General features: G+C 35.0%; 1 protein-coding gene across 1 annotated transcript; it reads right to left on the bottom strand.

Annotated features, from left to right (window-relative positions):
• Positions 1 to 10,699: 10,699 nt before the first annotated feature.
• On the bottom strand, positions 10,700 to 12,152 carry LOC106720413 (solute carrier family 22 member 3). Its single transcript, XM_014515111.2, has 3 exons — positions 11,761 to 12,152; positions 11,441 to 11,690; positions 10,700 to 11,366 (listed from the first exon to the last, which is right to left on the bottom strand). The coding sequence occupies exons 1-3, from the start codon at positions 12,114 to 12,116 to the stop codon at positions 10,956 to 10,958; spliced, it is 1,017 nt and encodes a 338-aa protein (XP_014370597.2). The 5' UTR covers positions 12,117 to 12,152; the 3' UTR covers positions 10,700 to 10,955.
• Between the last annotated feature and the right edge of the window lie 926 nt (positions 12,153 to 13,078).

Raw genomic sequence — 13,078 nt, 5'->3', positions numbered from 1 at the left:
CCCGAGCAATGATTGCAGGTAAATATATGGTGCCCAGGGTACATAATACATACGGAGACCGAACTCTTAAAAAACGTGTACCGTATATATTTAATAGTTTACCTGCAGTCATTACGGATGAAAGTGTCAAAGGGAAATTTAAAAAAAAGCTCAAAAAATATTTATTAAATTCATTGCCATAACTTCATTTCACATTACTGATTTCATTATACTTTCTTTAAATTTATTTTAATTTTAATTTATCATACTTATCTAATTTTATTTTATATTAATTTAAATTTAAATTAAATTTATTTTAATATTAATTATCATACTTACCTAATTTTATTTTATATCAATTTAAATTTAAATTAAATTTTTTGATCCCACAGACAAATTATGTCATATAATTTTGTGGGACATAGTTCTATTTTAGGTTTTTATTGTGTTGTAAATAAATAAATAAATAAATAAATAAATAAATAAATAAATAAAACGAACAATACATTCTAAACTTACTTGCCAGTACGCGTTCCTAAAGACTATTTATCAAAATGATATTCACATATGTGACATATTTTTTACGTTTCATAATATTACAGCAGCTCCTTGCTTAGTCTGCTTCTCAATAGTCAAAGATAATGGCATCCGTTTGGTTGCGACGACACTCATATAGTCGCAATATATCTGAGCGCAGGTACTAACTATGCGCATTAATATTTATTTATTATGACAGGCAAATGTAACTGCACTGGCCGTTGAAATATCGCGCGTAGTTACACCGTTTTAATTCGACACACATATTTGATTAAATTAAAACAATACACAGCTGATTGCCTGTTGCATTACTCATCTCACAGAAAACTAAAGCTTGAATAATGACTTCATTAAGTTTCTAATTCGTTTTTATTCTATTTCTTCGCTGAGATATTTTCGTTAAAATGATAATGGAATTGGATAAATGGACATTATTAAAATGCATCGTTTTGAATTTTTATTTTATTGAGAAGATTACTAATTGATTGATTTTGCTACAAACATCAATTGCAAATGTTTTGATCAGTACACGAACAGTGCGACGAATTATCTTCCAATTAGATTAGATTAGTCATCTATCAAAAAGAATTAAAAAAATGTTGAGATGAATTAAACGGTATTAATCAAATTGTCAGCGACATCCAATTCGGCGCAGCAGAGGCGATGGAGATCTGACAAACGGAAAAAAAATAAAGGCAGTCCCACACAACGGCGATCGGAATACTAATAGAATCGAGTTAGCATCTGGCCCCGACGGCGGAGTGGCAGCCCTAATTGACAGTAATCAATTCCCGGCGGCCCGCTTTCAATATTCCTTCATCTAGGATTTTTCTCCGGGGCCGTCCGTTTTTATATCGTCTCCCGTCTGAAATTTATCGCTCAATTAGTCTTGTTTAATAGCCGCCTGCCGCGCTGATGTCTGTTGCTCGCGACCCCGAGGGCTGACACAAACATCACACGAAAAATCTAAGCATCGAAATTAAAAATGTAAAAATAAAACACGCAGTTTACAGCCAGCCGTTAAACTGAATCAGCTATAGCTCCCCCAGATAGTTATTTATGAAAAATAAGTGTCTCTGTTACCTCACCTCTAATAACTTACGTAGAATTTCATCACAGTGTTGGTCTATGCGTTCACAGCTCTATTCGTTAACTTCCTTTAACATATTTCATGTGCGTAGTTTTTGCTCGCAGTGCATATATAGGTTTTCTTTCAGCAACCCTGACGCCTCTGTAGACGCAGAGAAATGGGATTAAATTAATTGTCGCATCAGTCAGGAGGGCGTCGGGGTGTTTTTTATTAGTCAAGTGTTCTTCCGTTCAAATCCCCCCCACGCACCCTGACCTGTCACACCCCCTCCTTTGTACCTCCTTCGTACTGGGAGTAAATCACGCTGTGACATCGCATGCTAAAATTTTCAGATTAGACAACTATAGTTATTTTCAACCGACTTCAAAAAGGAGGATGGTAACAATTGTTTTCATGTGTGTTATCGCAGAGCTTCATTCCTGGTGGAGCGAACTTGATTCTTTTTTTTTCTAAGACTATGATTCTCATGTGTCCATGGAGGGTCACACTGCTCATTTGCATAAACATTTAAAAAAACGTATTATGCAGTTTAGCAGCAGCATCTGTTTTATAAAGAGCATTTACGAGGCGAAATGTTTGTGGAGTTAAGTTCGCACTGACTCTAACCCCACAATGCATAACGTTGTCAGAAAGATTATGAGCCTCCCAACAAAAGGAATGCCAGTCCAAAATGAGCAACGAGCAACACCTAATTTCAGTCTGATTTCAATGTTCTTATCAAGTCACACACGAAACATAGTCTTGCTAAGTTTGTCTCACTCTGTAAATTGGGCTCTAGTCTCATTGAAGTACGTTTTTTCTTTGATGATAATAATTGAGTTATAACTTTGACAAAAATTACAGACAGGCAGATATACAGACTCCTTTATCGATAGTTGTTTAGAAAATGATAAAATAATTAAATGAAAAAAGTTTTTATGTTAAGTATCATAGTCATAACATAACAAACCTTATAATTTACAAGTCTTTAATAGGATATATAATAACTAAAATCGGAAAGGATGTGTTTATCAGACAGCTTTCTATTACCACAAAAAAGCAGATACTAACTTTCGATAGCTAGGATTTATAAATAAATTTACACAAATCTAATGTAACACAAGTCAGAGATAAGAATTTTAACATTTACACTTCATACGTTCTTTAACATTATCGACGGGTACTTCCTCACTGTAACGCCGTATTCAATAAAAAAGTGTAAAATGTTAGAGCAATTACAATAAATTGGATGTAAGTTTACAATGGTCGACGTTGCCCCAACTGTTTGGGTAATAATTTAAATTAATAGAAAATGAGCAACGTGGAAGTACTAAAATTAACAAGATGGGTGTTCTTCGAGATATGAAATGACTACGTTACATAAAAATAACATTTTGGTCATACTTTGATTAATTATCAGGAAGGAAAAAATAAAAGTATTATTGATTAAACTGAGAAAAGAAAATTATTTAAGTTATTTAATTTGGTAGCACACATTTAATGGGACAATAAAGTAACGAATGCAGATAAATATATTCTAGTAAATATTTAAATACCACATCCAAAAATTGTAAACGTTAGTGAATCGTGAACGCTGCGCCCGCCCGATTTGTTCCCGCTTTGATCTCCGACTCGATTTATCGAGATTATTTTTAACGTCAATGCCCCATCACTAGTCGATTTCGTTGACGAGCTATACAAAACAAGCTTCGCTTTAAATAACGTTATTTTCGTCGATTTCACATAAATTTTTAAAAGTATTTTGACTACTACTTTCGTAGGAGGTGTAGTAAATGTCGTAACGAGTATAATTTATATTGAAAATTCTCAAAAGATTGTTGAACCGTTCTCGATTAAGATAATTTTAATAAAAAGATGTTTGGCTTACTTGACTTTCGTGTTGTTTATGTTTAAACTAGCTTTCGGCCACGACTACGTCAGCACGTATTAAAAAAACTTAATAATCTTTTCTTTTTTTAAAATTCATAAGTTTTCCATGTTTATTTCAGTTTTTTTGCACAATGATTGGGTTGTTCAAAATATTATTGATTGACGGTCAATTATCAAGTCAAGATATTCTGTCAATTATCTGCTGTCTCACAAATTAGAAGGATATGTGTGTACATTTTTTTTTTCAAATACCAAGAGTGCTCGTAATTAGTAGTCAAGTCTTGTGTAAGCAATCAGAACTACAGCTCGATCCTAGTTTGGGCCTTGTCCGAAGACGTAATGGCTTTCCGTTCCCATTGCAATACGTCGTCGTACCGCTCGTATATACGCGCATCACGCAGTGATTTGCAGCCCCACGGCCACGACACACTGCCACCAACGATGACCAACATTACACCAACATGCGGCAACCAAAACTTACATAGATATCTTACTTTTTCATTTTATCATCATCTTAAAAACTGAACTCTATAAAATATAATCCGATACAATCGTTAAAAATACTTATTTTACAACTTAAATATTAACTTAGATAATTTATATAAGCTACTAAATCATTTTTAAAACACCATATTCCAGCACCAGAACATTTATGTAAACAGTTCTCACGATATTGTCCATTCTCGTGCACCGTGTGTCACGACGTTTTCAACGTGAAGCAGTTAAATAAAATACACAAACGGGTTTCGCATATAAAGGGCCGTAAGATGTCGCTGCTCTGCCTAATGAACTATTTGAATGTAGGCCTTATTGGCCGCGGATAAATAAAGAAATAAATGTGAGCGGCGCGGGTGCGCGCGCGCAACTTAATTCACTGCTTAGCGCTCTATTCATAGTCGAGGTTACAAATTATAATTATACAACAATGGAAATTTACAAAAAATTACATTAAATTCATTGTCTTTGTTTAATTTGTTTTGTTTGTTCATGATATGATTATAGGAGTATTTCTGTTTTTAATTGATGCTTCACCTAGACGAAAGGAAAATACCTACCGTCTTAAGTATGTGATATTTGACACCTTTAATGTAGTTCTACTTTTAGTTTAGACCTTTGTACTGCAGTTCTTTAAGACTGAAGAGAAAAAAAATTATCCGCAAAACATAAGGTCCTTGCTATGTGTAGTCTAGTTGTGAAATTATGATATAACTTCAATCAATTAACTACATCTTGACTATAAATACGAGCCGGCTATCAAGAAGTGGGTTTCACGTTTGATTGAATGTGAAAATTATGCGTCGACCGCGACACGGCCCGTGTGGACAGCCCTTTACCGCGCATTCGAACTTCTCGCTACTCCCTATACCAACATTTAATTATACAACTTAAATATACGCTTATAATCGACACAATGCTTGCTCAGTGTTACACAGAATATTTTTCGGCTTTACAAAACCGTCAATGAACGCTGCGTGATATAATAGCAACAAAAATATTGAATGTTGTGGTACACGTTTTATATTGTGCTTTGTATGAGCGGTCAATATTATTCATGCTACTGTGGCGTTTATTTAAAAGACAGTACGCGGTAAAATCGTTGACATAAATCTGACAGGTTGACTGTTTTATGAGGAAATAATGTTTGAATTTACTTTATTGAGTTTCTGAAATATTTATTATGTTTTTGTGATTTCCTTTGATGACAATAACGTTGAATACTTTATTATGTTTAAATTTACATAAATCTTTACCTTATTATATACTTATTATATAATTTTGCTCAATAAAACAAGAACTTGAAGTATAGATGTGTTGATAATTCAATGTCAACTATAAACCTGATCTCGAATGTTAGAATTACTCTAATCGAAGTTTCAATGAACAAGACATTATCTAAAAGATGCAAATTTATAACCTAAGAGATAACATGTGCGCGGGTTGCGTCAGCTTGTTCAGTTTACGACTACCCCACATTGATAAGCGTTCTAACATTATTGCATTCAAATGTGTTACAATAAAAAAGTGTCATAAAACCTCTGGCATTCATATAAACGATTGTAATTCGAGATATGGGTTTTAGTGCGTATAAATTTATATTATATTTAGTACGCTACAACTAGGAGGAATGGCGGACCTCGGATATGGTGACAGGCGGAAGCGATACCCACAGTAAAATATTATTAAAAATAGTATAAATCAAGCATAGATCTAAAAATACAGGACATAACTAATATATTTTATACCATAGACAATTTCTCATATGTTTTTATCATTATAGACAAGTTTATTTTTTTCTAGCCTAAAAGTTACGCAAAAAATTATTGAAGTTTACACGAACGTGTACGCAGGCTAAACTATTATCCAAGGAGAGTAAAAGACGCTATGGTAAGCAAAGCGACTTGAAACAAAACTATCTATTCGTTGCGGTGTATGAGTGCTCTTCACTACCAGCATGCGTTAAGCCGACTCCTTACGCTTGATGTTGGTTACAAACAGCTACCACTACCAAATACCTGTCAAACACCGATCACAAACAACCAACACGCTTCCCCACGCTTGAAGAAATGCTAGTTTAATCCGGATTGACAAGATCGTTATTCAATTTACTTTGATTTGTGTAGAAAAATTAACACTAACGCTGACCACTGAAACATGCATATCCACACATTCATGTTTGTTGTTTTGTATTCGCTGTTCGCCGTTGTTTGCGAAGCTACAACTCCATATCGTCGCCTCTTGTCTTTTGTTATTATCCGCTCCGTTACCTATCAGCTTGAGCACTGTGCCTTAGGGCTTATGAAGCAGTTGTGTGTGTCGCTCACATCGGGTGTAAAATCTCATGAATGTAGCATTAACTGCCGTTTTATGAACCGGCCGATTTCATTCGGCGTCGAATGACTACGGTCCTAAATACACGGCTGTGACTTTATAATATACAATGTTACTGGATTTTTACAATGTGTTTTATAATGATTCCTTTTAGTGTTGAGTAGAGACTAAGCGTATATTAAAAATATTAAATTAAAAATCTTTTTTAAGTTCTTTTAACCTGAGAAAGTTTTTAGACATTATCTTTCCTCTCACTAGACTAAATCATTTTATTTTTGTATTTTATTCAATTATTTATTCATAAATGCATACCAAGTTCAGATAAAACCATTTTACTATTTCAAAAAAAATCACTGGTGAGATTCTATTAGACATTTTCCTTATAATTTTCCTACTAGACTCAAAATATGTGACAATATTGTCTAACTAACATTTGACGAGGAAAATACTGATCGTGTTATGTGCTTTACCTTATATGGATGGAAGCAGCATGTATGGATGTATATATATATGTATATACGTATCGACCGCCTGCCTCAAGAAGTAAATAACATAATATAAAGATAATAAAAGAAACAGATAAATCGACTATTGTTTGCTAAATTTGAATTCAGTACGAGTGTCGATCTCTGATTTATGTACAATTTATAAGGAGGACCAGTCGTAAATATAAATGCAGTATCTGTACGTATACGATACCATAGCCATAGACCATGGTTTCTTAGTGTTCTTAGCGATGTACGGGGGTTCTGCGAAACTTTTTTGGGGGTTCATGAAGGCAGCTAGGTAGGTACTTATAATAACTAAAACAATTCTAAAGAGGCACCGTAAGGTACCAGAGAAAAATACGACAAAAGTTTAATATAACATATGTACAAAAATTTGGGATTCGAATGAGGTGCGCGAGAAAAGAATTACAAATACTAGCGCCTAGAATAATGAAACCTAGATTCTAAGATACCATCAAATACCTAGTACTCCGCTTTCCAAAAATGTTTGAGAACAGCTGTCATAAACATTATTTAATTTCATATTCAGTAAATAACAATAAAATCTAGCTAAGTTTTTTGTTACAAACATCACCCAAAATAACACTAAACTAACAAAAGTAATGGTTAACTATAAAGTGAACAATAAATATTAACAAACTTGGGTTCTAGTTATGAACTTATGATAATTATCTTTCGTCTCTGTTCTTTTTATATTAATGAAAGAGATGTACATAATTGTATACGTAATCGTATGAAACATTTTTACGTATAACTCATTAACATCGTTTATTTTAAACAACGTTAATATCAATAAAACAACCGACAACACGGGATGTCTCAGTTTAACCACCCAAGAGACAGTATTAGCTGAACGTCCAGTACAATATAAATCAGATGCCCCCTACGCGTCGCTTGAATCTCCGCGCAGCCTCTGACAACTGTTTTATTGCCTACAAATACGTCAATCCCGTGCACAGATAATTTATTTTATTGCCACCTAAAACGTTAATTTACAACTCAAATGTTTAGTTTACGAATTGTTTTTAACTGTTTTATTATAGCCGACGTGGCGAGGGGTCCGCGTGACTACCTCGAGTTGGAATTCTTGAAATGCCAGTATGTAAAATACAAATATTAAGCCTCATACTTAAATAAGTTTATTCGATGAAATGTCAAGTTGTATATATACATTAGAACTTTTTAGTAGACAACATCATTGTTTCCGAGTTTTTAGTCTTGTCTGTGAAATGTACTGAAGTTACTCTGCCACCTCTTTTCTAATAGAATGTGTTTATAAGTTCATCCTATTATTATTCTTTTATTACCTAATAGTCATATTTAATTTAACTTTAAGTAAATACAGGAAGTCACAATAAAACACCCGAAACCAATAACGATTTCTAATCAAAACAGCTTTACTGATAGAGGTGACAACGGTCACCGGTCACGGTGGCTGGCACGGCGGTCGGCAGTAAAAATTCACCAAACGTCAGCGGAACGACTCTCTAGGCTGTTATTATGCCCCGTAGACCCCGGTCGAATGGTAACTGGTTGATTATCGGGGAGGCATCTTAGGAAAGTGTGGCCGATTGTGCAATACCTGATAATAAAGGACAATTTTCATGTCGAATACTCATTTTGATTCTAAACGATATGCGTTGATTTAGAATTAACCTTGTTTTTATTGCTTTTCAATACAAGTTGCACATAAAACATTCAGTTGAGGTTAAAAACAATAGATTCCTAAATGTCCTTCATTCTTTAAGGATAAAGAACTAACAAATAACGTAGATATTTTAGTTAATCGGAAACGAACTACGCAATACACGATGCGTTGTAAATTATTCGTAGTTATTTATCCTTTTTAACCAAAAACGTGGTTTTCCCATGTTGAGCAAGTTCTATGTCTTATCATTTTACGAGGAGGTATGGTACATCTTTGAGGCTGGTCTGACACACTCTAGTTGAGATAATGACAGTCAAGTAAGATTCAGTCCAGTCGAGATAGAATAATAATCGAATAACTTCTACGGTCTTGATAAAGTCATGTTGATAGAACACCGTTCAAATGGTCATATTGTTCTTGCTTATCAAGATTTCTTTTTAGCGGAGCATCAGTCAATGCCATGCGTCTTATTAACAAACAATATTTGTTTAATCGCGCACGTCGGCGCGGCTTGCGAACGACAACCATCCTCGTGCCCCCGGCATACCAATGTGCCGGACCACCGACCGCGACCGACACTGCCATCCTGAATCCTAACAACATTTAGTTTTCCTGCGTCACGTCACACACGAAAGTGAACGTCGCAGTTTCATTCTTTATTCTTTATTAAGTTCTCGTATTTTGGAATTATTTAAGAGACACACCGACTATGACCTTATTACATTCATGTATATATGTAAAAAGTACAGTCTGTTACAAAATATTACTTCTACCAATCATTCACTACTGGACGTAGGCCTTCCCGATCTCCACAGTGAACAGTCCTGCGTCGCCCTCAATCAGCAAAATAAGGACAAAATTTAAAATCTACTGGTACAAAGTCGAGGCAAAATATTATGGTCTTTGCTGTCTGATTTTCATAGAACAGACAAATGCAAATTTGTTGCAACACAATACCCTTTGGTGGTTTTACAAAAGCCCATTAGTAATTATGGTACCGCATTATCGTAAGCTCTTCGCATCAACAACCACCGGCCACCCAGGCGGCCGGATCCGATACAGATCTGATGTGAGCAGCTCACTGGGGAATGCATTGTCCGTGCTACGTGTAACTAATAAGAATCAATCAGCGTAATTCTGAGCTGAACAAAGAACGATCAGGCGCCGTCTTACATCCGTAGTCTTAAGCTAACGCTTAGTTTGGTTAAAGTATTTCCTGCACACGTTTTAATTACAATGTTATTCAATCAGTCGCTTACTTATAATTATAAGTTTTTAATCATAACATCATGCGAAAAACAAATGAATAAACATTCACCTTTGTAGCTTAAGATATTTGGCTTTTTTAATTCGGCTTTTAAAAAACATCTATGAAGAAAAGCAGGATAAATTTACTTGCTGAGGGTTATCGATTATTTTATACTGTATAGTTAATCCACAGAGCCCAGTATCTTACATATACGTTGATCACTCAGCATAAAAAAGATCAATAAAGCAATCAGTGGCGGGTGTTATTCATCTGAAGACGTCAGCCGGCGGAAAGAGGGCGCTGACGGATCCATCTCATTGATCTGATCGTCGCGACTCATTTGAGTGTCATGTGCAATTGATCGCAGCCGTCGAGCGGCAGGAGCAAGGGGGGGCAGAAGTGGACGAGAGGGGAGAGCGACCCGTTTCATCTCTGCCGACGTCCCGCCGCCGCCACCGCCTCATTGGATTTGTTATATTTGAACGCTGTTTACACTTCGAAATGCTGGCCCCATAGGATTAGACAACGGTACCATTCTGTTCATCACATTCCAACCGCGTGGAATATATATAGAGATTTTTTAGTAATATAAATATATGAATTAACAGAAACATGGTCCTGGGTCTGTTGACTTATCTGTTAATAAGTTAAATTATACTTAGCTGCATATCATATCAGGAAGCAAATCCAAGCTCTGACTCGCGGCAGACAGGACTAATGTTCATGGTGTAATTTTAATGTCATAAAGTATAATTCTCAGAGCACGCACAGTTTTAATAGACTTCAAAAGAAATTTACAACACAAAAAAATAGCTAAACACAAAACGCAAAAATAAAATATGAAGTTTAATAAATTAGCTGTCACATGAATTGAGCACGTCCAGCCACTTTATCGAAACTAATAATTTCTCTGATAAATATAACACGATGCTAACATTAATCTTGCAATAATTCAATACGCCAGACAATATTGATGTTCACATGGCTTTCTAATTTACAACTATTAAGCTAAAACTTTTTTTATTGTTTACCATTTGTTATTCTATTTTTATTACTTTATTGATTGCCTAATTCTTTTTGATTATGCATTAACCTTTGTCTACACAATAAGTAAAAACCGTACCTCTCTTGTTAATAAGTATTTCCATACATGATAATATAGTTAATACATACGTTGTTAGTACAGACAAAGCGAACAAATTACTGCAGATGTTAATTATATCTCAATTCTTAAACACACGTCATTTAAGACACTGTGTCTTTTAAATTTCTCCCTTTAGTTTCTGGTAAAGGCAAACAAGAGAGAGCGCCTACAAACAACATACAAGCAAAGACTACAGAAGGCACCCACTGCGGTTTCAAATTAGCAATAAAAGGCGCTACCATCGCCCCGAATTTGGCTCCAGTCGATGTCAATCCAAATGCCATATTACGCAGTGGCGTCGGAAATAACTCCGACGCGTAAATATAAGTGATCGTAAATATTGAACTGACGGCACTAAATCCTATAATTCCTAAAATAGTTGCAGGCCAGTAATATTCCTCGGTGAAAAGTAGTAAAATCATAACAATTCCGCCAAGTCCAAGAATTCCCACTGAAGCTATCCTGCGGCCTAAATATTTGTTGATTATCCAAGAACCAAGACCTACTGGCATCTGAAAAAATGGTGATAATAAAAGTAATTTTATAATAGAAAATATTAATCAGTAAGTTTTTCTTCTAAACTAACCTGTATTAAACCCAACACTACAACAGCAACATATAAGTTAGAACCCACAAAAGTCATGTACTGGTTGATGCCGAAGAAGCAAGTGCCGCTGATAGTCCACGCTATCAAAATACATGTCGTATTGATCGCCAACTCCTTTGTCTTGAATAAATCTAAATAAGTCGTATTTACTACTTCTTTCTTGTTGATTCGTAACTCTTCAGCACTATTTTTGATTATTGCTTCTATATTTTCAGTACTCAGTTTGTTACTGGGGAAAAATAACATAAATATAATCGTGGAAACTTGTTTTATAATTATTAATATTAAAATATAATCACCGTTGAGCAGCTTTTGTTATAACTTGTATAGCTTCGTCGATCCTACCTCGTGAAATCAACCATCTAGGTGATTCTGGTATAAATAAAACTATTATAAGGATAAAAATTGAAGCTATACTGTAAACTAGAACGTATACATTCCAATTTGGTGAGTAATATGCGAATATTGCTAAAGAAGCCTGTGCCAACGCGTCTGGCTGCACGAGAACACTACTCGCGGCCTCGCGGTGATTTTTGCTGATAATCTCCATTATTATAACAATGCATGTAATGAGTGTCCCACCAGATGCAATACCGGTGATGAATCTAAAAATACTGAATATCCAAAAGTTTGGAGAAAACGGTGTTGCCAACATAAATATCACATTAACAAGTACCGAAGCAACTATACTGTTGCGACGTCCGAATCTGAAACAAATATAACAAGTATGTTACAATGAAAGTTAAACCTGGATAATCGAGAGTCATTGTCCAGTCTCGACGGACGAACTTCATAAGCTAGAAACTCTGAACTCTAGCTTATCCAGGTTCAACTGTATTTATAATGATAAATGAATTCATTGGCAGATTAATTACATCATATTAATCAACAGTAAATGCGGCTGACTTATTTGGCCCGGTGAGAGTAGCCACTCTGCCCATATGTTACTTCTGTGATAAAGGATTTTGCTTACCTACTCAGGCATTAAAAAATAAAACACAAGATATGACCAGACACCTACATTACGACAAGGATCTTGTAGCAATATCTTAATATTGCTAGAGGGGCATTGATGCTATACTTATAATTTCACATACCTGTCCGATATCCATCCGAACAAAAATGTCCCGACAAGTAATCCTAGCATTAAAACTGACTGTGCAAGACCAGCCAGCCATTGTCTGTCACATATCAAACTATAATCAGAAATCAAAGTAGTCTGCAAACCTTGATTATTGTATTCATACTTAATACAATCATCATAGCACGTATTGTCAGTTACATTACGTATACCTTTCACTTCTATGCATTCGAATTCTGTATCGGGTGTTAGAAAAAGTATTGCAGTCATGTTCCACATAACAATGAATCGTGTCAAAGATGCAGCTACGCAAACTGCAGCTTGCCATAATCCGAATGTACCGATGGTCTTAGCTAGATAATCCTCTGAGTCAGTAGACGTTTCTTCTTTGTGTTTTTGTTTATTCGGACATATTATACTGAAAATATTCTTCATTGCTTCGTTCCTTTTTATTAAAAGTACCTGGAAATATAATTCAGTTTTTACAAGTTTTTATTTATTTTCACCTGTTGTTGATGTTTGTTATCAAATTATGC

Source organism: Papilio machaon, chromosome 8, assembly GCF_912999745.1.
Source record: "Papilio machaon chromosome 8, ilPapMach1.1, whole genome shotgun sequence".
In the NCBI taxonomy this organism is placed as follows: domain Eukaryota; kingdom Metazoa; phylum Arthropoda; class Insecta; order Lepidoptera; family Papilionidae; genus Papilio; species Papilio machaon.
The sequence above is the reverse complement of the archived record's forward strand: the minus strand, read 5'-3'. Positions and strand labels throughout refer to the sequence as shown.

What these genes read in the sequence shown, in the direction of transcription:
- LOC106720413 (XM_014515111.2), bottom strand. Translation starts at nt 12,116, where the DNA reads ATGTTGGCAACACCGTTTTCTCCAAACTTTTGGATATTCAGTATTTTT. An exon ending in ATAACAAAAGCTGCTCAACG is followed by an intron (nt 11,691 to 11,760) that starts GTGATTATATTT and finishes ATTTTTCCCCAG; the next exon opens with TAACAAACTGAGTACTGAAA. An exon ending in TAGTGTTGGGTTTAATACAG is followed by an intron (nt 11,367 to 11,440) that starts GTTAGTTTAGAA and finishes CCATTTTTTCAG; the next exon opens with ATGCCAGTAGGTCTTGGTTC.